At 39.9% G+C, this 24,571-nt stretch overlaps 1 protein-coding gene across 4 annotated transcripts in view; it reads right to left on the bottom strand.

The window, feature by feature from the left end:
• Window positions 1–7,205: 7,205 nt before the first annotated feature.
• Window positions 7,206–24,571, bottom strand: part of APC (APC regulator of WNT signaling pathway) — a 95,861-nt gene continuing 78,495 nt past the window's right edge. For all 4 annotated transcript variants that reach the window (XM_082301903.1, XM_082301905.1, XM_082301904.1 and 1 more), the window contains 5 exons: window positions 24,372–24,511; window positions 23,291–23,368; window positions 21,187–21,303; window positions 20,339–20,553; window positions 7,206–19,926 (listed from right to left, as the gene is read on the bottom strand). In XM_082301903.1, the coding sequence (XP_082158029.1) occupies window positions 13,365–19,926; window positions 20,339–20,553; window positions 21,187–21,303; window positions 23,291–23,368; window positions 24,372–24,511 (7,112 nt within the window). In that variant the 3' untranslated portion in view covers window positions 7,206–13,364. The remainder of the gene's footprint in view (window positions 19,927–20,338; window positions 20,554–21,186; window positions 21,304–23,290; window positions 23,369–24,371; window positions 24,512–24,571) is intronic.

Raw genomic sequence — 24,571 nt, 5'->3', positions numbered from 1 at the left:
GCGCGCGCGGCGTCTGCCAGGCTGAGTGAGCGGGGGCGGGGAATGGCGGCGGGAAGGGCTCGGGGGGTTCGGGGATGTGCGGAAACGCCGTGACACACAGCCTTGAACATTGGGCTGCAGGCGCCGATGAAACACGAGCCCAGAGGGTGGCGGTGGGCGACGCAAAATGTGTTTTGGAGGCCGCCAGGCCGCCGCGTGGTGCCCTTCACTCACAGAGCTCTAGCGGTTGTTTGAATCATGGAACAATCCGTCTAAGAAATGCCAGGAAATGGTTATTTGGTATTACCACAGCTCCATGTACAACTACATGAAAAAAAATAAGCTAAAGTTTAAGGAAAAATTACGGGGTCGGTACTGAGTCCAATTCTGTGTCACATCGCCATTAACGCTCCGGATGATGGGGCAGCTGCGCTCCCAGCGAGGTTACTGGTGACACTGAGCTGTGAGGAGGGGCTGATACACCAGAGGGTCGTGGTGCCGTCCAGAGGGACCCGGACAGGCTGGAGAAAGGGGCTGACAGGAACCTCAAGCAGTTCAGCATGGGAAGAGCCAAGTCCTGCAGCCAGGGAGGAACAACCCCAGACACCAGCACGGGCTGGGAATGCACAGTTGGGAAGCAGTTTGTCAGGAAAGGCATCGGGGTCCTGCTGGACACCGATCTGAACATGAGCCAGCGATGTGTCCCAGTGACAAGGCCAGTGGTGTCTGGGCCGCACCACGAGAAGTGCTGTCAACGGGGCAGGGCAGGTGATCCTGCCCCTCAGTATTGGGGAGGCCACACCAGGAGTGCCAGCTCCAGCCCCAGGACGAGATGGACACGGGCACAATGGAGAGAGCCCAGTGAGTGGTCAGTAAGGCCGTAGAGGGACTGGAGCAGCTCATCCTGGAGAAGAGAAGGCTCAGGGGATCTCACCAAGGTACATAAACACCTGCAGGGAGGGTGCAAGGAGGATGGATCCAGGCTCTTTGCAGTGGTGCCCAGTGACAGCACAGAGGCGATGGGCACACACTGAAACACAGGAGGTTCCCGCTGAACATCAGGAAACTCCTTTTCCCTGTGAGGGTGACCGAGCACTGGCACAGGTTGCCCAGAGAGTTGGTGGCGTCTTCATCCTTGGAGATACTGAAAAGCTGTATGGGAATGACAGCTCTTGGTGGCCCTGCTGGAGCAGTGGTTGGACCAGATGACACCCAGAGGTCCCTGACAGTCTCAACCATTCAGTCACCCTGTCAATTTGACAGGTCATATTTTGTGCACTGTTACCGTCTTCATACAGCAGTTATGTACCACGACAAAGAACTGAAGGTATCTATTCAGTATTTATCTGTGGTGGTGTCTTTTTTTATTTTCTGCTCCACCAACACATGCAGCTGGCAGTGAAATATTGAAGAGGGGGGTGCTAAGAGCCAGTGCAACACAGTGGTATCCCCAGGGGAGAACTGCAAGTACCATTCATGAAAACTTACAAGAGTTAACAGTTACGGAGGAGCTTCAGAAAGAATCAGGGTGGCACAGATGAAAAAGTTATTGTCTATTCACCCTGTTGAATGATGAGCAGTTTTGTTGTCTTCTGTCTTTGCTCTCATTCTGTCAGAAGTGAGCGCACTGCACAAAGTACTGCAGAAAACACGAACAGCACAACTGTGTGGCATCAGCAGGAGCAAGCAGCTTTTGGAAATGTGACTGCAGCTGTCTGGGACCAGCTCAGCGACTTGGCAGCTCGTCACAAACATGACTCAACAAGCTCCTCAGCTGACAAACAAGGTTATGTAAATGAGGTGTGCCAGTTATGAAGAAAGTTTTTGATGCAATAGTTGTCCAGTGCTAAAGACAGGTTTTTTGAGGGTTATCTTCAGATTACCATCAAACTGACTGATACAGAGTCAAGTGTAGCTTTCTAAGAGGTAATCCATTACAAATAATTTCTTTGATATTTTGTTGCTTAGCAACAAAATGTTCTCATATTGTCAACAGTAGCTTGATAATGGATTTGCTGTGTTTTCCTTTCTTTGCACAGTGTTTTTATTTTAAATCTCCATTGCTTGCACACACTTGTCTTTCTATTAAATGACTTTTTATTGAGATCCCTACCACCTAAAAAGTGTCAAGAGCTGCCATTACCTTGGGAGTTGTCCTGTTGTCCGGGTTGTCACTGCTTAAATCTGTGCATCAGCCAACATGGACAGAAGCTTCTTCTGTCCACTGCTGTCACCTGCTTTTAGCAAGACAGATGTGGGCTGTCGGGGAGGAGAGGGGTCTTAGTGCACAGTGTGAACTGTGGACTGACCAGGGTGCAACACATTCATTGTCTCTGTGCAGGCATGAGGTGTGCAGGGCATGGTAATGGTCAGACCATTGCATGAAACATGGTCATCATAAACCTTGTTACAAACTATGCTTACTGTCATTTGGGTTTGAACAATACACATTGCCCTTTGCTTCTGGGACACACAGGTCTGAACCCACCAAAAGGGTATAAACATAAATCTCCCTCTGCAGGACAATGCTCTAGCAGTGTTGGAATCAAAGAACAATCTAATAAAATCTTTTAGGAAGTAATGCTAAGAAATATTTATTTGGCATCATCACAGCTTCATTTTTTTAAATTTAAAAACAGGCTAAAACTTAATGAAAATATATTAAAATTTACTTTGTACTGTTCCCTTAGATTTCTGTAGTGGTTTTAGTTTCTCAGTTTGTAAAGCAATTTCTGGTGCATTACCTTGAGAAACACTGCTCTGACAGTATGTTAAAGGCAGTGAACACAGCTGCAGTTTGTGAGTACCTTCATTGCATATTAAAATTGCTCTCAGTCAGTCCACCTAATTCAGGGCACTGAGAAAGGTTTTGTGTTGTTTAATGTTCTTTTATTTGACAGTTGCATGTTATTTTTTTCTCTTCCAATTCATGTAGCTTTTTAATAGCAATGTATTAATGGCTTATCTTGTAAACCAATATTTAAATTTAGTGTTACAAAAGATACATAGCCTGTATCAGTATTTGTGAAATACAAAGGGTACAAAGACAAAAATTATTTTCCACATCTATTTCAGATGGAAAAATAACTGAAAAATTGCCAGAAATGGAGTTTGTGGAATTACAGACTGGATCATGTGGCAAACATAACTGACCACACAGGGGAAACTTTTTTTTTCCCCCTGCAGATCTTCTTATTACTTACCAATCTCCTTTATAGGTGCTAGAATTTGGAATATCTTGAAACCAGGATGCCTAAAATTAAGCAGTGAGTAGAGACATGTCAGTTTAATCCTCATCATCACTGTAGAATGACTTCATTGAGTATATGGTATCCAATCACTGCATTTGTTCTAGTGCCATAAGAAATAAATTTCAAAGTTGAATTCTGCATACTTCCAGCCTAAGGAATTCAGAGACAGAAGTAGGTCACAAAGCATTCCAGCTCAGGCACGCTATAGCTGCAGCACTTCCCGAGTATCTGCTGGCCCTGGACTCAGAAACGGAATGAAGCACTCAGCACCTGATAGCTTTTAAACAATTTAAAGCAGTATGAAGAGAAGGTACAATTGCTGGTGAGGATAGGACTTGTACACGTCTGAGCGAAATATGTAGATTGCAAATAATGCCTTTGGATAGCAGAAGGGATACAGGTCTTGGAAAGCTGTGTATAACTTGGTGAGGTTATTCCATCTGCTGCCACTGCAGTGGAAGGGGAACAGGCAGGCAATGAGAATTATACTACAAGTCCCTAAAGCAGAGAATTCCCTCTCTGTATACACTGTTATCAGCAAGTCAGGTGTCCTTATTGAGACTATTTTCACTGTTAACGGTGTTTGGAGAAGAAAAATAACAAAAAAATCCCCAACAAAAAACCCCTCAAACCCCAAATAAAACACACTCTTGAACAAAACAACCCAGCAACAAGAGCCCTGTACAAATATGAAATACAAATTCAAAGTGGTTGTGATAGGTTGCTGCAATTCACCTGGGGTAAATGAAAATAACTGGAAGTGGGAGCCCAAGAAAATGGAGATGATTTGAGGTGACACAGTTTGTCTGTGACAGTGTTTTACTGAAGTGTCACATACTCTTTCTTATTCAGACCTTGCATCCATGTTCATTTTCTTCTCACTTGAGGCTACACTCCATAAACATGCTAAGAATACCTATATAATAATAGGACTAGTGAACTTATGCAGGAGATGGTAGATTTTCAGTGGGATTTGTGGAACAGCTCTGTAGTGGACTGCAAATAAAATGCTGAATGGGGATGTAGAGGGAAATCTTGATTTGTTCAATGTTCACTGAAGGGAAGGGGGAAACATGACAAGGATTTTCTTACAATTTTTGTAAATGAGAATTCCAAAAAGATATTTTTAGGTAAAATATAAGGGCTGGGAAAAAAACCCAACTTTCATTGTGGAAAATGTTTCATTAAATATGACTCAAGTTGGAAAGTAACAGGCAGTATGAACTAGGTCTGTCCACCAGTGAATTTTCAACAGCATAGAGAGAAAATGATGCTCTTTCATTTAGTTTCATTTTATTGGTATTTACTTACCATGAAACTTGAACATGCAGAATTAATCACACTAATCTCAGTACGTGCCACTTTTAAAAGATTGTATGCGTCATTTTCCCAAAGCAAGAGGTGTCCCTACCCATGGCAGGGTTCCAGCCTGGAACTGGATGGTCTTTAAGGTCACTTTCCTGCTCAAACCATTCTGTGGTTCTGTGATTTTAAATCCAATAGACTACCTTTCAGTTTTAACAATCCGGAATCCTGTCTGCTACATAAGTGTTTTCAGAAGAGGCACTACCTCATGCCCATCCTACAGAGAACACCAACACAGCATTCTTTATGAATCAGCAGAAGTACCACTTCTGTTCATCTCTGTGGTAGAGGACTATAAACATCGTCAATAGCTTATTTAAGGAGCATGGGATGTTCTAAAGCCACTTGAGGCTTAAATGTTTCAATCTGTGTAAGTGCTGCACTGCAAGAGCAGCTGACAAGTGGCCTTGAAACAGCCAGCCTGACTTGTACAGTGTTTGGAGCTAAAAGTCTTTTGGATTATGTCACCTAGACCCAAACCTTGACTTGCATGAATTTATGTATGAAGTACAGCAGACTATATATACAGTGTTTCACTGAGGTACTGGGGAAAATGCTGGGCACCACACTGCCAAGATTCTAGCCAAATCCCTATTAGCTGGCCACAAGGGGACTTGCAAAGTGGAAAAACATGGATTTCTACCCATCTCTCATTCCTTCTGATTGCAGAGATTGTACCTCTTAAGTACAGAGCTCAGTTTTACACCCATTCTTTGTCCTTCTGTTTTAGCCTTGTAAAGCAGCTGACAGCTGTGTAAATTCACAGCTGTGTACAGCCAGCTTCTAAGATCAGAAGAAACCATCAGTCATATATGTGTGACACAGTAATACAGTATTTGCACTGAATTCATAGCTTTCATTTAAAGCTAGATTTTCACTTCTAAGAAGTCCAAATGATTTGAGTTCTGGTTTTGGCTGGGATAGTTAATTTTCCTTCTAGTAAACAGTATAGTACTGTGTTTAGAATTTAGTATGACAATGCTGAAAATGCATGATGTTTCTGTTGCTAAAGTAAGTTTCTCATGTCCTTCCAGGAAGAGAGCTGAGGGGCACAAGAAGTTGAGGGGAGGACACATAAACTGGCCAAAGGGATATCCCAAACCTTATGGTATCATGCTGAGGATATACCTGTGGAGAAAGTGGGCTGGAGGCTCATGCTCAGGGATTGCCTAGGAATCAGTCAGCAAGTGGTGAGCAACTGTACTGTGCATCACTTGTTTTGTATATTCTCGATTGTTATAATTATCATGATCATCATCATCATCACAATTTTCTTCTGTTGTTCAAGTGTTTTTATCTGAATCTGTAAATTTCCTCACTTTTTAGTCTTCTGATTGTCTCCCCCCTGCCACTGGAGGGGAGTGAGTGGCTGGGTAGTGCTTGGTTGCCAGCTGTGGTTAAACAATGACACTTAAAACACTTAGAAGTGTCAAATAATCCATCACGGTTGTTCAGCTGCTCAGTGTAGTAAGAAAAAAAGGATGCCAACTTCTTTCCATCACCCAATAGGATAACAAAATACTACTACAAAAAATAATAAAAATTGGGAGTTTTCTTGTAACTCGTATTACAGCTTAATTTTTACACCTGTTTTTGTGTTCTTCCAGTTACTTCCAAAGTGAATGTGTGCCATCCCACACCTTAGCAAGAGTCAGGTAAGGTGCACAACTAACAATGTGCTTTTTGTACAGAGCATTTTTAGGGAAAAAAAGGCAGAATTAGGCTTAGCCTACCTTCATTTGTATTTAATATAATGATGACTCTAAATCTCCTTGTTTTCATGATCCCTACTGACTTTAAATTGCAGGTGATAGTTTATAATGCTTTTAAAAATTATTATTCTTAATAAAACATTTAAATTTCTAGCAAGACAATTTCCTTTTCTGCATATAAAGCAAGACTTAAGTGCATTTTTTTTCTAGAACTTATAAGATACCAGCTAATCAATCCTCAAACTAGAACTCAATATGAAAGAGTGGTACAACTACTAGAAAACAAGGGATCTTAGTAATCAGCAATAATGCCCTTTTTTTAGTTTAAATGCTTTTGTCAAAGTCTAAAGTGAATAGGGGAGTGTAAAATACGTATGTAAATATATATATATCTATATATATGTGTGTGTGTGTGTGTGTGTGTGTGTATGTGTGTGTTGGGAGTTAATCACCTCAGGTCCCTCAATAGTCTAATCGGGGACTAAAGAATTATTCATTATGGGAAAGAAAGATTTTGTAATTAATAGTCTCTGCTATGCTTATGACTGCTAATGAAATAAACCTTGTGAAACTTTCATAAGTAACAGAGAGATTATGGGATTACATTGTGTCAGAACTAGATATTGTTTTGAGCAGTTCCTTCTAAGGTGAAACACAGAAAAGAACAGAGAACTCTACTGGTGAACCAGGTCTTTAAGCTTCTTTTTTACACTATTTATCTGAAATGTATCACTAAAATTAAAACGCATGGGTTTTTTTAGAGTGTTTGTTCTGATATACTGAATTACTGAGGTATCTTAACAACAAATTCCTTTTTAAATGAAATCATGTTTCTAATACAGTGGACAGACACCTAACTTTCAGTAGTAGCCAAGAAAACAATTCCACTCTGACAGGGTGCAATCAGGAGGAAATTTTATATAACACTGCAAGTAATAAATAAATTATGCATAGCAAGACTAAATTCAGAATAAGTATACTGTGAAACAAAATACATTAGAATAATTGAATAAAGAATTAATTACAGAGTTAGGATATAAACAGTAATGCATCTCAGGCAGAAGCAAACAACAAAACTGAAGGAAAGATAATTGTGGGCCGAGTTTGTTCAAGAGAAACAACATTTACAGGTGGGAAAATTCATCTGATCTCACAGGATGACAGTTTACTTGCAGAGAACCAGCACAAGCTTTATTCATGTTAGATCCCACCAAAAAGGATGGCATTAGATATATTTTTTGTATGTATGGCTTGAGCTCTGGACAGAAGTGCATTTTACTGAGTGAACCAGCTCCCTCTACATCTTCCTGATATCCTAATTGCAATTCTACAGCCACTCAAGCAAAGGATGTTTTCACAAACAGCAAAATTCAAATAATTTCTTTAAATCTTGCAGTGGCAGAAATTCACTAATGCATAAGCCTGTAACTATGTGGAAATTTCATAAGAAAGGTAAATTGCAATCTATGTTAGGGAGGTGTTACCCAATCTTAGAGTAAGTAAACAGCACATCTGGTAAACTGAAACTTGAAAGCAGAAAATTCATCTTGGCATCACAAGTTAATCGACACCTGCATTAATTATGTTGTGAACTCTTAAAGCTCTTCTGCGCCACACCAAATTCCCTTGCACTTCCAATATGTAACCAAACACAACACGTAAGCAGTTAACTTACCATTCTGACTAAAAACTCAACCTTAGCTACGTAACATTTTCTATAAACACATTTACAGATACAATTCTGCATATAGGAAACTATGATGCAGGAATCTTATTTCTACATGTGATCTGAAATGAAATTAAATGTGGGCATCTCTTCTGGTTAAATGTAAAAAGTGCAAAGGAGATGGCTGTGGAACCAGAGAGTGAATACACTTGGGTATTTGGTATCAAGGTCCTCAGAGTTTTAAACATGTGGAGAAAGCCATGCTTTACATTAACTGACACTTCACTTCTGATTCACAGCTTCATCCAAATCACACATCTCATCAAGAACAAAGCTGTCGCACAGGTGGATCCAACTTTGCAAGGCATTACAGTAGATGTATGAAGTTATATTTAGGTGGAAGTCTACACATGATCATTAGTGACGCTCTTATGGCTGTTCATACTATTTCATGAAAGCTAGATGAGAAAAGACATTTGGGAGGCATCTAGTAACAATAGAAGAGCTTGTAAGAAGAGTCCAACTAAACATTTTCCAGATTATCCCTACAATACTGACCTCATTAAGAAAGGGAGATGCTATCCTCCCTCTTCAAGCCTCTTCTAGAAAACAAGTAGATGCAGTAAATATTTTTACTGGAAGGATTCACTGCATTGAATTTAATATTGCAAGTCTAAAAACTGTCTCCCAGAAGTTTATATATGGTAGACTTTTTTGGGGGGGGGATGGGAGGAGGGTATTTTTGATGAAGAAGTATGTTTTCCACATCTGTACATTGATGTAATACTTCTGAAGTTAGTTGTCAGAATTTCCAGGATAAAGGACTTACCCAAACACAAGGTACTTAAATGCAAAGCACTAGAGGCCATTAGGCAAAAATTCAGTTACAAAAAAAAAAAAAAAAATCCTATTTTAATTTGCTTTTGCTATGTCAAAAAGGGTGAAGGTCTGAAACTTAGCATATTGGCTTAAAATTGCCTGTAATGGCTCAATCCAGTGACCACCCATAAAGGAAACCATCCCAACCTCTTTCAACCAGCACTAGCTGTTTTATTTATTTATTTTTTTGCTGGCTCAGGTGGCACTTGTAAAACTATGCACTGAGCAAATCCAGCATAGTAATGCAGCACTAATCCTACTACCACCATCAGGGGAGCAGGTAAGAGGTGAGCAAGTCCATTGAAAGGTCACATAAGAGCCAGGATTCACAGCCAGGAGCATGGAATGGAGAAGAAAACTTCTTTCAACAGCACATGCCATTTCTTCAATTCTGGAAATTGTATGGATCTTTATCCTTAAGAAGAAAGAGGAAGCTAATACACTGTTACCTTCTTGGTAATACCAACTTCTATTAGGGGGAGCAAAGAGATGGACAGCTATGAAGTACTCCAAAGTAGACATCAAATAATTCCGTTTTCAGATTAACAAACAAAGGTTCTGCAGTTCTGTGGTCTACTGGTATACTTCAAAATAAAACCTCATTAATTTGTGCACAAGCTGTTCTCTCTCTGGTGCAGCTTATGTAAATTACTGAGGAAGAAAGAAAAGTACATCCCTAGGACAACATGACTGTCTCTGAAATTGTTCCTTTTCTCTCCCTCCTCCTTTACCAAAAAAGACAGAGCAGCTAACTTCCCAAAGCCATCAAAGGCTCTAGTCTATGTTGAAGAATACTGCAGCTTACTGACATTTATAGCATAAACTATACTTGTATTCTGCAGCCAAATCCTGCTTGAAACAATATTCCAGTCTCATCAGGAAACTGTGGCAAGGCTTTCAATTTTCAAGCTGTCATATCTGACAGAATTATGAGCGTTATCTTTAATCTTTCTGGGGAAAATACTCTTGATAGAGAACTGCACATGAAAAATAGAAATAGATTAGTTCCCCTTTAAAGATTGCAATATTTAGTCAGAAGAGCTTTCACAGAAATTGAGCAGTAACCTTAATTGCAGCACACTGCAAGAAATTAAAATGGAAGCACATTTTAAAAAGTAAACGAATTAAAAATTGTGGGGAGGTCAGATATCTGCTTTTTACATCAAGAGGACAAAGCTAGACAGTCTGAAATGAGCTTTATGAGTTATTTTTCAGTATAAACTGATTTTTAAGTATAAGTTTGGTATGCACTAGGTACGATAAGCTAGTTCAATGACAAATAAAGGTCTGAGCACAAAAAAAAATCTACCAATATTGGTAGAAAGAAAGGCAGTGCATCCCAGAAGAACAGTAAATTGAGTCTTGGTTTCCTTAGCTCCTTGCTATTCTTTGTTGTGCCTTGACATAAATAATGTCCTCTTACCACCTGTGGCAACTTCATACTAATGAAACCAAGGAATGAGAGGTTATCTTTAGCAGCATAAATCAAATCTGACTATCATGTATCTAGACATCATTAACAAAATCCAAGACCAAATATACTTATTGCAACCAGTTTTCATGTTTCTGATTTTATTTTTCTGGGATCTGTTTTTTAGTTAAGCTTATAGAATATAACTTTATATCCCCATCATAAATCAAACATCATGGATGTCTTTAAATATTCTGAAAGGCTCTTAGTGGATACTAAGTATTTTAGATAAAGAATCAGAGAAATGTAGATCTGGAAGAGATTTGAAAAGATCACCCATCTCTGCACACAGGCAATATGAAATATACTACAGTCCATCCCTATGAGATGTTTCATAAACCTCTTCTTAAAACTTCTATAATGGAAATTTAACAACTCCCATGGGAAGCATATTTTAGTGTATCACTACCCTTATAGTTGGAAAGTTTCTCTAGCCTGTCTTTGCTACAAATATAGGTTTACTTAAGAGGATACTAAGAGAAACTTTCCAATTATAATGATCATGAAGTATCCCCAAGTCTATATCGAGAAGCCACTGCAATTTTCAAAGACATTCTGGTGTTTGATATGCATACAATTATAGTTTTTCTTATCTTCTGATTAAAAAACTGATTCCAGTCATTTTTCAGTTACAGAACTGAAATCAGAATTTCTTTTCTGAGACTGAGTTTAATTCTTAAACTGACAGGACAAATATGTAATGCCGATGTTAAACAACTACTGTGGATTATGTAGTATATTTTTGTATCAGTTGTTAAAAACCCAGCACAAAATAATAATTTAAAAAAGAAATAAAAAGAATCACAACATTCACAACAAAAGTGGTCTTTCATTTAAAACTCAAGGATGGAGTTCTGTATTCTACTCCAGCAGGAGTCCTGACTTTGAACACGACATAATCTGTTTTTATTTCATCTTTAAAAGGACACTAATATTAATTCATATTAGAAGTTTAATGAAGATACTATATGTAAGATATTTCAAATGCTAACATGAGGAGTGCTGCTTCTTAATAGGTTCACCAGGTGATACAGGAACATGGCATGTCTCTAAGCAAATCTGACAGGAAGCAAAGAACAAAAGAGCAAATAAGATACCACTTCTGCCAAACAGGTATTTTTGGTAGTGGCTTTTATATAAATTGACTTCTGTCTTCTGATAGTGTCTTGATTGTGTTTGTACATCAGCACATGATCTATAATTAATTCAACTGAATCATTTCAGGATCAGAAGTCCAAAAGCCACGGAAGTGATACACTCTGCAACTGTGCTAAAGCTACCATAAAGGTAAATTGCTCTATTTCAGGGCTTCCTGAAATCAGGACATTCTGACACATCAGTTATTTAGAAAGCTACTTTAGAACAGTCCAGTTGAGATACAACAAAACTGATCTACCATTTCGTTTCATGGTTTGTTCAAACATGCACAGAATGGTTCATGTTCTGTTCTCTCATGTTTCTACTTTGAAGTAATCCTCATCTAAATCCAGACTATATTTATATTTTAAAGCACAAATCTGCTTTTTTCAGCATTGTTCTAGCACAATCTATATTTGCATCAAAAAGGCTTGAGGCAGCAAATGTCATGTTTTGCATAAAATTATTTTTCTACTATAGTAACAAATTTCTTGCTGCCATGGGATTCTTGCGATACTTTTCCCTTCATAATTTTTAAAAAATAAATTAAAAAAAAGCACAGAGAGCGCAAATAGAAGCAAAATTTCATCTTATAGTCACTATTTCACATTCTACATTATATCCCCAATCAAAAAATGCTTTGTTTTACAAATATTATTTGTATAGATACAACATTGTTTCAGGCTTGCAGTCATGAGAACAATTATACTGCGTGGCTACTGGAAATACCCTGCCTTTAGCCTTGTTATGCACCTGAGATGTGTGAAACTGTCTCAATTACAAATATATTACAGAAGATCTAGGGCCTGATCCTGCAATGTTAAAAGCATCCTACAACAGCCACTTGCCAGTGATAAGGAAGAACTGATATTTGAAGGTGCAGGATTATCCCAGATCAGGCCTTAAGTGTTAAGTGCATACAACCCCATTATACGGTGACATCACAAAGTAAAATCCTGTATTTTTATGTAATGCAGAAGTAACACACACAACTTACATATAGTAATAATTTATTCTGAAATGTTCATTTTAGTCTCTGTGGAGACATCACCCACGTCTCATTAATAAAAGAGCAGCCATCTCACCTCAAATACCAGAATATACAACAAGTTACAGCATAGCAAAAAAATTCTACCTACTTTAAGATAAAATCTAATTCAGGTAAAATAATTTTGTTCAAGGTTTTACAGTTACACAGTTGTTTTTTTGTGTTTTTTTTTTTCTTTTTCAGAGCACAAAGAAAGTGTAAATTGTTACACCATAACTATCTATGCACATTATGTGACCACAGAAATGTTAATCGTTACTTCATAAAATGAACCATCAGTTCCATTCATGCAGAAAAGCAGGCTAGGAAAGCTTGTTCAGAGGAAACCATATTACTGTGAATTTCACAGCCACATGATTAATTATTGGGTTAGATGAACTCACAAATACTAAACATGAGTATATTTTTTTGCATAAATAATACCAATTCTTCCCTGATGTAGTTTAGTTGGTCTGTAATCTAGAAATTATTGATAAAGAAATATGACTGCATCATTTCCATCTGTGCTATTCCATGATTTCAATGACATGCAATATTCAAACGATATTGGGATGGGATGCACGTTAAACATGGGAATACATGTTAAACATACTGTACAAATACACTTGCGTTAGCAATTTTATTCCAAACTGTCAGTCAGGTATTCCTGCAAAATATCACCAGTGGAGACAAAGTATACTATCAAATATGGCTTCCAGAACAAGGACCATCTAACAAGAATCAAAGCTATTTACAACAAATAAAAACAACAACAACAAAAAAATCAATCCCCATTTTTTTTTTGTTTCGTTAGAAACAAAGTTTCTAAGTAGCTGCTGTATATAATACATCAGTTTTATTTATTTTTTTGTTGCACTTAAACAGAAGTTACCAGGTAAGAGCCAGAGTGACGTTTAGGGCTTTGTGTTCCACTGGAGTCAGTGTTTTCAGACTTAGTGTCGCGTTTCTTGGTGCTGTTATTCACCGGTGTTGGAATCTGTGATGGCCGAGCAGAACTATTGTCCACGCTGCTCTTCCTGCGGCTCGGGTTGTAGTTGAAAGGAGTGACCCTTGCTGCCACAGCACCGATGGGGGAGCTGTGCTTGCTTGAGCTACTAGAACTGAATGGAGTACGCTCACTTACAGTACTTTCGTTAATTTCTGGTGCAGGAACAGGATTATTCTGCAGAGGCTTTGTTTCGGTGCCTTTCTTGTCTGGACTGTCTATCTGAAAGAAAGAGTTCAGACGGTTTTCTAAGCCAACGGTACGAACAGAAACACCTCCATTCCCTGGGGTTTGCTTTTCTTGAATCTCTTTAGGATCTTTACCATTCATACCGCCTTTCTCTGAAACACTGTCAATAACAGGGGGAGTATTTCCAGTTGGGGACCTTCCAGATCGAGGGTTGTTAATTGGGCAGTCCTCTATCCTCACCCACACATCCTCTGTCTTAGAGACAGCTGGAGCCATCTGATAGATGAGGGTTTTGGAATCAGAGCCGTTTGTGGCAGCCGAAGAAGAATGCTGAGGATCATTCATTATCTGAGGAATTTCATTTTCTTTTATTTTTCTCCAAGTACCTTTTGCTGGTGCTTGGCTTTCTTTACTTTGCTTGTGTCCAGAAAGAGAACCTCCATGCTGCTTTTCATCTTCACTTTTTGCCTTTTCACTGGATTCTGAAGAAGCTGACAGGATTGAGGAGGAACTTCCAGTTCTTCGCCAAGTGCTTACACGAGGAAGTGATGAGGAATGCTTACTGTGTTCACGCTTCCATGTTCCTGATCTATTGATCAGCAACCTAGAGGGACTCTCAGAATGGGAACGAGCTATGTCATGACGCTTTGCTGGTCTTCCATCATATTCTATAGTAGGGCTCTGATTAGGGGCTAATTTTCGCCAACCACAACTCTGGGCAGGTGAATGAGTGGATAAAGACATATCAGGAAGAGATGGACTTAAAACTGGGGTCTGTAGTTGGGACCTTGTGGGAGAGTCTGGCCTGGAAGGTGACAGAGATTCAAATGAAGCTGACTCTTCTAATTTCCGTCTCAGAGTTGGGCTTGGAGCTTCTTTAATAAAAGTTGACTGACGAACAAGAGCAGGTCTCTCAGATCTGTCAGATTCACTTCCACTAGACTTTGTGGATGACATTCTGGATAGGTCAGTCTTTTTGTTTGATCCACCAGTGCTGAGAGCTTGGTTTAACCCCTTTGAAGCAGACTCACTTCGTGGAATGCTACTGGTACTCTTAGGTAAGGCAGTTTGCTTTGTAAGGTTTTGCTGGCTCATCTGCCTGCCTGGTGGTGTGTATGACATTCTACCTGAACTTGAGGATTTAGTTGAAGCTGTACTAGGAGATGATGTTCTTGGCAACTGTGACAGTTTGTTGGGAGGACTGATACCATTTCTTCCTGGGGAAATTGAGTTTCGTCCAGGAGATTGCAGAGGCCTACTTAATGGCTGCTGCTGAGGTCTAGAAGGCGTGGAGTCTCTAGATCCTGATCGAGAAGGCCCTTTACTTGATCCACTCTGGTTCAACCCTGATGGCTGCCTAGTCACAGGAGCTGGCTCAGGTTTCACTGATGATTTGGCTCCTCTTGGAGAACTAGTCAAACTTTGGCCTTCACTGGGACTCTTGGAGTTCATGTTTTTGAGTGGGGGTCCTTTTTTGGCAACAGGACTAGTACTTGAAGAACTATTTCGAACTCCTGGAATATGGATCATTGTTCTACCACGTGAAATTGAAGGCACACTTGTCTGTTGTGGTTGCTTCAAACTTGAGATTTCTGAATTGGAGCGAGCTTTTCCTGTGATCATACTTTTATACACTTTCTTCCCTCCTTTGATTCCCCTACTTTCTGATTCTACTTTTTTAGACTCCAGCGTACTCTTCTCCCCTGGCTTAATAATTCTTGGACCTTTATTACTAGTGAAAGGTTTTTCTTCTTGGTCTGGGGTTAGATGAAATGGTGACCCTAGAGAAATACCAGATTTTAATGAAAGGATAGAGTCAGAGTCTGATGAAGCTTGTCTAGACAGTGATGCAGCAGCTGCAGCTTGATGCAAGCTACTAACTATAGAATTTGCACCTTCTTGTATAGCTTTCCAATCAAAGTTCTCCGAATCAGGTGAAAAACCATGTTCTGAATCTGGTCTCTGTATCTCTCTCAAATCCAGTGTTAAATCTTCTGCTAGTATACCACCTGTATTTCTGGAATTATTTTTTTCACCATCACTCTTCATTCTTGAGGGCTTTTTCTTTTTAGGCATAGCAGAACTAATGCATTCCTGCAGAAGGTCATCTTCTGAGTCAATGCTAAGAGAACTCAGAGAGCTGTTTCTAGAGAAGCATACAGGAGTATCTTCAACATGAAATGATTTAGGTGCATAACCAGAAGTCTGTGGTCTGTTGGATTCCACCTGTGGCTCAGGAGCCTCTGGACGTTTTGCAGGTTCCCCTTCTTTGTTGTTATTGTTTTCTTGATCAATATCACTGAGGGAGCTAAGAGACGAATTGCGAGAAAAACAAACAGGCGTATTTTCAATAGCAAAATTCTGCATTTTCTCATCTGTAGCTGCTCCTCTGTCTGGAATATCTTTAGATGACTGAGAGAAAGTTTTTGTCTGGCTTCTGCCCGCTGGGTGTTTCTGACAAACTTGTGTCCTGCTACTTGGCTGCTGATTTGGAGACTGTTCGGCATTAGAGCTGTCTTTACTTTCCGTTTCCTTGCCTTCTTTTCCTTTTCTTAATTCTGCCTTCTCCCTTGAAAGGTCAACATCATCATCATCAAAATCTAAAGAACTCAGGGAATCATTCCGTGAAAAACAATAAGGAGTTCCCTCAATAGGTGTGTAATGATGAGGGGAATCAAATGCAAAACCTCCTCTTACACGCTCTTCATTATTTGGCAATTTGTCATGAAAATCTCTTGAATTATTTTTAACGTTCTGTTTCTTTGCATCTCTGTTCTCTGGATAGCCTCTTTCATTATTAGCACTGCTTTTAGGCTCTGTGCTTTTTCGCACACGTGCTCTGTACTCATTGTTTTGGGAAACAGGCTTTACTGGTGATGTTGGCTTCTTTTTCTCACCTTCTGGTTGGTTTTTGTTACTTGGAGATGAAGATGCTTGTTGAATTTGATCCATTATCTTCTTCACTCTGAAAGGTTTGTGACTTTTTCCTTTTGGCATAGCTGAGTTAATGCACTCAGCCAAAATATCACCCTCTTCTGTTTTGTCATCATCCAGGCCCAGGGAAGTCACAGCTGAGCTTTTTGCTCTCTGAGAATCGTCAGTACTTCTGCCCTCTGTAGGAATGGTGTCCCGCTTTTCAAACTCCCCCGACTCTGCTCCCACACCCACATTGTCTGCATTGGCCAACTCACTTGGTGGGGATTCTATGGTCAGGTCACTCAGAGATGTAGCTGTTGAAAAATTTATTGGTGTACCCTCAACACAATATACTCGTGGCATATCATCTCCTGGAGTAAAAGTCACATGCTTTTGTGATTGCAGTCTGCTTTGTGAAGGCAAAAGTTTGTAAACTGGCAACTGGCTGGGCTTTCTGGCTACAGGAGGAGGTATTTTTGGAGCAGATGCTTGAGAAGGCTTTTTGGCTTTACGTGAAGACTTTGTTGGCATTGCAGAAATAATACACGCTTCCAGTATTTCAATATCATCATCAGAATCATCCAGAATGTCTTTTTCTGCTTCAGCTGGCTTCTCTGCTTTCTTCTCCTGGTTATCCTTTGTATCATCTGACTGTTCAGGTTCTGTTTCATTTCCATGCTCGTTTTCATGAACTGGAGGCATAATTCTTAACTCCGCATCTTTCTGTATAAATGGCTCATCAAGGCTCAGAGCACTCAGGCTAGAAGAGCAAGAAAACCCATCTGGTGTGCTTTCTGTGGCAAAATGTAGTAGTGTATCAGCATCTGGCAGTACCTGAACTCTCTGAACAGCTGCATTTACAGCTGCCTGTCTAGGACCAGGCTCTCTCTTCTCAGTAGTAGGTGCTTTTCCTTTAGGTACCTCTCTTTTTACTTGAACTCCTTGAGCAGGTGGGGGTGTTTTACTTCTGCTTGGAGGCATTGTTTGTCCAGGGCTGTCTGGAAGGTCACTGGGACTTATAATACCACTTACTATTCCACTGCAAGGCTCACTTTGAACTGAACTAGCAATTGAACGGCTTTCAAAACTATCCAGGGAACTTACAGAAGTACATCTGCTAAACATGAGTGGGGTTTCCTGTACATAATGTTCTGGTGGACTCTTAGGAGTTTGGGCACCACTCTTTGAGGGAGATTTGGCACCTGAAGAAAATTCAACAGCTTTATGTCTAGAAGAGTCAGAAGGAGACAAGCTAGAAGTCTGAAGTCTAGTGGATTTTGTTCTGATGTGTTGTGCTGTTGATGCAATTTCACTTGCTGTACTTTCCGTAGGCAGAGTCCCACTGTTTTCCTTCAGTTCTGCAATCTGCAGTGTATTACTGGCATCTGTGCCACGTGTGGATTGATCACGTCCTATTTCATCTTCAGCTGATGACAAGGATGACAAAGAGCTGCACCTTGAAAAACATATTGGGGTATCTTCCACGCAGTAAGTTTGTATAGTTTCCTGATTAATAGAGGGAGTCTTACAGGAGGCATTCTTCTGTGAATGGCCACTTCTACTTTGTGCAGAGTTCGGGTGAAGCTGGTTCTGCCTCTTTGATCCAGCTGAGGGGGCTGATGTGCTCCCACTGCTTGGGGGAATATGGTCAGTTTTATTGAGCTGCACTGAAGAAGTCTTTGGAAAAGTGAAAGATGGCTTCTGAGAAGGCGCTGGAACTTCTGTCGAATATTTTAAACTATAATCAATAGGCTGATCGACATGATGTTCCTCTTCATTGTACTTTATGCTGTAATTAGTTGGTCTGTCTTCCTCTTCATGTTGTTCCTCCTCAGAATAACGTTCACTATAGTTGGTTGGCTTATCATCATCATAATCATCAACCTGGCACAAGGACTGGTTTACTTTCTGATTCATTCCGAGAGCTGGGCCTACTCTGTTCTGATCTGAGCCACTGGATCCTCTTGATCTAAAGGAAGAAACACACTCCTGCTGTCCAAAAGGTGTCTGATACTTCATGTGTTTTTCATCTCCACTTTCAGTGTACACAGGGTAGGTTGCATTTTGGTTCCTTGGCTGTCTTTGCTCATTTTGTTTCATTTCATCATCTATTATATGCTTAGGCCTTGCCCATCTTTCATTCTGGGAGGGACTTTGCCTTCCAGAATTTAACTGCTCATCTGAGTATTTAAGACTATAATTAATAGGGGTGTCTAGTTCTCCATCATTGTCATCCATATGATTTGCACTATGAATCTTGTGTGCCAAGTCAGCTGGATATTGGCCGTAACTACAGAATTTACTTTCATCATCCTCAGAGTAAGACTCAATGGAAGGTTTCATTTGGCCTCTTTTACCATAGCCGTCACTGCTGCTGACACTATTTAAACTATCATTTGAAGCTCTTTTGTATTCCATTTTTGTATAAGGCACAGGACATGTCCTGTTCGAGTTCTCAGACTTAGGAAAGTATGTATTTGAGTGAGTATGGGCAGAGGCAGATCTCCTCTGGGCGTTTCTGTCTTCTGTCAAACAGTGTAGTTCAGAAGTGGAACCAGAACTTCTGTCTTCCTGTGGAATGTGCATGCTTGTGACTTCTTCCATAACTTTGGCAATCTGAGCTGCAGCAGTAGAAATCTGCATTCCTATTCTCTTAGAGGAGTTCCCAGTATTCTCTGCAGCTTGATGATAGGTATTTAAAGCTACTGTTCTATCCCTTTCAACACTCCTGTCTTTCTCAGATCGAGAATTTTCTGTGTTTCCTCTACTGGAAGAGGAGGAGCCAGGCAATACCGTAGTATTTACATATGGTGAGAGCACAGTCATATTGCCAGCGTTAAAGCTCTCCGACCTGCACACCCCATCGTCATGGCGGGTGCCGTCCAGGACATACTCACTGTATATATTTTGCTTATGTCTCTGCTTATTGCGGTGAGATGCTTTTGGGCTTAAGTTATCAATGTTGTCAAAAGTCTCTGATAAATGCTGAGCATCTAATTCTGCTTCCAGTGCCTTTTGCTTTCTGACATGGAGAGATGGAAGGCTTGATCCTGGAGACATAATGTTGGCATCCTTGTACTTTGCTGGCCTGTTTGCCATGAGGTTCCGTAGAGCGGCAGCACTACCCATGGCTATCATTTTGTGTTTTGAGTGAATCAGGTTTTTCAGCATGCTCACGGCTCCCATGTCCCACAGTGCCTCCTGATCCTTTGCATTTCGAGCAGAGAGGTTCCACAGGGTCCCACATGCGTTACTAACTATTGTCAAACTGTGTGACTTCAAGTGTTGTAATAAGGTTTGTAAGCAGCTGTTCTCTCGCAAGATTTGCCTGGTGTTGAGTAATTGAAAACAAACATCTGTAAGTGGCATTTCAAAAGGGTAAGAGACAAAGCAAAAGAGAAACCTATTACTCTAGAAACAAGTTCTGCCCTTAGAAAGAATAATCAAGAATTCTCCAGTGTAAATAACTCGTATTTCCACTAGCTTTCATCTGAATGCTAACCAAATCCTATTACAAATATGAATAGTTAGCTTTTAGAACAGTTCATCATTAACAAGCAGCAGCTGTTAATCTGTTTGCATATTCCTGTTATGTAAGTGAAATATCCAGCTTATCAAATGTACTACAAATTAACTGTTTTTAATTACAAAATACATGCATTTATATTAAGGCTTGATCAAAGAAACTGTCTATTAAATATACATATGGAACTGCTAAAAATTGTCAGAAGTGTACCTACCTGTGGTCCTCATTAGTAGCAATTAGGCTAGAAACATTTCTTAGTATTCCTCCTCCACTTTCTATGATGGCTAAAGTGTTTGTTTGGCTCCGGTATGTCAGTGTGCCGACCAGAAATGCAAGAGCACCATCAACAGCACATATGTCAGCTTTGTTCCCAGTGCAGTGTGCTGACAAATTCCATAAGGCACTCAGAACGCTTTTCAGGGTGGATTCCTAGGAAAACAGCAACAGGAGAAGTTTTCAGCTATTGACCTGAAGCTCTCAGAAACACATTAAGTTAGCTTCAGAGCTGTGTACATTCCAATTCTGCGCTCTGGGGTAGTAAGCTGGGTGCAGGGAGCAGTGCACACATATTTTGTTCACTTTGCTCCTTCCTTCAGCTATGGATTTGGTACTGCCTGCCCCAGAGGTTTCAGAAACATGTGCCACAATACTTGTTTGCTGCCACAATGATAGAAAGGGCTTGAAGACCAGTTGGCAGGAGACTCTGGGATGGAATATACTTCCATCTACACAACAAAGTGGTATCTCTAACTAACTGAAAAGAGCTTTATTAAATGACAAAATTATAAGAAAGACTATTTCAACAGCACAGCTCATGAAACTGAAAACCAAAAGTGGTCAACCCTCATAAATAAAATTGGACCAATACTAGCTTTGGAGGTGTCATTGCTCCATTGTGGTCTGCTGCTATGTTAAATCAAACTCTTCTTCAAAGTAAGTTACCTGAACGCCAGCAACTGTTTTATTAATTGCAGCTATCAAAAATGGTCAAACAATATTAGTGCTTTGTGTAAAATAAATGCAATCTCTCAAAAATTCAATTTCATCACTTATAGACGATACCTTCTTAACTTCTAATGCACATTCCATCAATGCTTTCACACTTCCAACTTCTCTTAGAGTCTTTTTACTGTTTACATCTGCTCGCCAGGACAAGTTCCTCAACACACTTGCAATGACCTGCAAAATGTGAAAGAAAAATAACACATTTCAAGATAAGATACTTCTTTAGCAGGTTATCAGACTTTCCTCCTGGACTTATCAAATGCTATGAATAATTAACAGTGGTCATGTTCAGTTACTGAACTAAAATTTGCTAACACCTGCTTTTTGTTGTGTTAGACTGCTCTAACGTTTCAGCATCAAGTTGATCAAAGGTACTGGCTTTTGTGTGCTGGTACCTAAACCAGAGATCTGAAATCAGGTTCCCTGCTTCCCACAGCAGTAGAAAATTTGGTCAAAAAATACAGATTTTTCTCTACTCTCATGTCTGTTCTAGAGTTATGTCATCTCAGGGGAGAGATTAATATAATATTTTTCTCAGCTTCTTCACTTAGAAAATAGAACAATAATACTTGTCTGTCTGTCAGACGGTATGATTATTTTGATATTTATAAAGCTCTTTAAAGTATTTTAAAAATACACTGTGCCTTTTATAAGCAGAATAGTTATGTCCAGAAGATGTCCTTGTACTTGGCAGCATTTAGACTGAGGTAGGTTGTCACTGTAGTGGGCAGTCATTACACATTAAACTCCATCCACTCACAAGCTGCTGTAAGCATGCATATCCCTCATGAAATGAATTTTAATAGAAAACTTTTAGCTGTGGATGTTCTCATGGTCACAGAAGTGCATAAACTTTTCACGTTACGTAGTGAATGCTCCCTTGCTCACAGCCACAGTGGAGCATGGAGATCCAGCGGCAGATGGAAGAGCCCAGGAACACCCTGCTCTGGCTGCTCCCAGGCCAGCACAAGAGCCACCAGCCTGTCAGAGCCCACCTCAACGCAGCCAGAGGAGCACAGGAGCCCAAAGGCAGGTGGGAACTGTGCCCTGTCCAGGCTCTTCCCAGGACTCTCCCAGTGGACCCACTGCCCTGTGGCCCAGGTGTGACATTCAGGGGAGTCAAATGGAGCAGCTCTCTGCCCCTTTTGGACTGAGGCAGCTCAATCCACAACTCCTGGCCTGGAGATGTGGGACACTTTATGGGATCCAGGGGAAGAGCATTCTGGAACTGTAGAACACTTACTGCAGGATGGCAGAACCCAAAAGTTTCAAAGGCAGGAAAACAGATGGATCAAGGTCATCTTTCAGCACAGGGGATAGAAAGACACAGTGACATCTGAACAGCTGACAGGCTTTTTCAATTGTGTGGATATGCCTTTTGAGTACAGTCAGTCCCATATTCCTACTAAATCCCATTTATAACTTGTCCTGAGTGAAGGACTTCCTGCTGTGTGTCCGTGTGTGGTGGCTAGGTGCCAGTAGCTGGAGGCACCCCAGGGGTCAGAGGGCCCATGGGGCTGTGATTCCCTTTTCAAGAATACTCAATACCTGTCCTAATACCACATCACAGAGCTTATCCAATAACCCCTATTGTAATTCTAATATTTTCCTCAATTTTAACTAGCAAGCTCTTCCTGTAAAGGAGAGAATATTTTGTAACCAGTATTTTAAGAGATAAGGTCAATTTTATTTAAAATTGTTCTTTTATCTCGTGATTCACTCAGACTGCAAAGGAAAACAGTGGTTTCCTTTCAAGCTGTTCCACTTTGTATACAATAAGCATTAATTAAAGTTGACTATAATTTAATATTTAATAATTTTACGCAAGTTCCAACAGTTCTGCTCTTGCAGTTCTGAGGACTACCCTAAGCACTTCCTAAAGACTTTATTTTCAGGCTGTTGCCCTTACACAGCAGGACCCATTAGAACAGACACTAACAGATCAGAGTCATTACAATAAGATTAACAGCCCATGCATTATGATTAAAAAAAAAAAAACCAACAAACCACAAAAAATTCCCAGAACATGACCCCAAAGATAAGAATATTTTACAAGAAGAATGTACTTCCTAATTAATGAAATGAGTACAAGAAAAATTTCACATCACAGTTAAGGCAGACAAGACAGCAAAAGAAGCATTTAATGTCAAAAGAGCATTACCTGCTGTAAGTCTTCACTTTCAGATTTCAGCTGGGCTACAAGAGCTCTCATGCAGCCCTTCATGGAACATAATGTAGCCTGGTAGGAATCAAGAGAAAAAAGAAAGTGAGCAGTACTAAACAGCAGGTTAGATGGCCGCTTCTGCACAATGTTTTGATGTTTTAAGCAAATCATATCTGAAGTTCAATAAAAACTTAATAAATATATTGTCAACAATAAACACTTGGTTTAAAACTACTAAAAAGTTCAGCATAGCTATCAGTTTCAATACATAAGTGGTAAAATTGTGCTAAATTCTTGTATTTTTTACAGCAGTTCTGGAACATTACTACTTTAGAAGCCTTCTTTGCTTTGCACCATATAAAAACCCCTGTGAGCTAGCAATGTGTTGTTACCTACTGCCTAGAACAAAACCCAAGTTCTCTGAAGCCTGTTATTTCCATCTGCTCCTGAAATGTCTTCCCTCTGGAGCAGAAAGGTCTTTTCAGTATGGAGTTATTTTAAGATCCATAGGCTGGGTAACTTTGGGACAAAAATCTATTGGAAGTTTCTAGCCTTTGAAAAAATGTCCTTGTCAGAAGTAAGGGGATCCAATTTCCTCTTATAATGACTGAAGTAGTGCCCAGTTTGATCCCGATATGCTCCAAATATTTAAAAGCAAGCTCTAGCCTGAAGAGGTTTGAAAAATTTCATTAGACAGTAATTGTTAAGTAACTGACAACTTCAGAAAATTTGACCCAATTCCAAATTTTAGTTGAACATTCTCAGAAACAATCAGTTGCTATATAATCATTAGCATGCCATACTAACATAGTTCTCATTAAAAAATCAGGCCAATAGATAAAATCCTTGCTTTCAGTGACAAAAATGATTTGAGTGCCAATATCATACTTGTATGATGCAAAATTCAGTTTGTGGTGCTCTCTGTCAGCAACAGGATGGAATGAGAGAGGTATTTGGAACTCCTGCCTGGAGTTCAAACTCAATATCCTATCCTGGAGATTTTTATCACCTGTGTTGAGAGCTGTAATTCCAACAGCTATGAACTGAAATTACTGCAGGTTTACAGTTCTGCTCTCACCTTGTTTGCCACATCTCCGAAAGTCAGGTTTGTCAGAGCCATGCCAGCATACCTCCTTAGGGTAACACTATAGTGATCACTTGTGAGTCCATACATTTCACAATCCACTTGCAGCAGTTCAGCAATGGCCTGCAAACCTCCTTTAAAAAAAATCCAAGTAAGAAAAAAAAGAATATCTGTACTCTAATATTTTATGGACA

This window comes from Coloeus monedula (genome assembly GCF_965178545.1).
Source record: "Coloeus monedula genome assembly, chromosome: Z".
Taxonomy (NCBI): Eukaryota; Metazoa; Chordata; class Aves; order Passeriformes; family Corvidae; genus Coloeus; species Coloeus monedula.
Note: the sequence above shows the minus strand (reverse complement) of the source record. Positions and strands in the feature narration are given on the sequence as shown.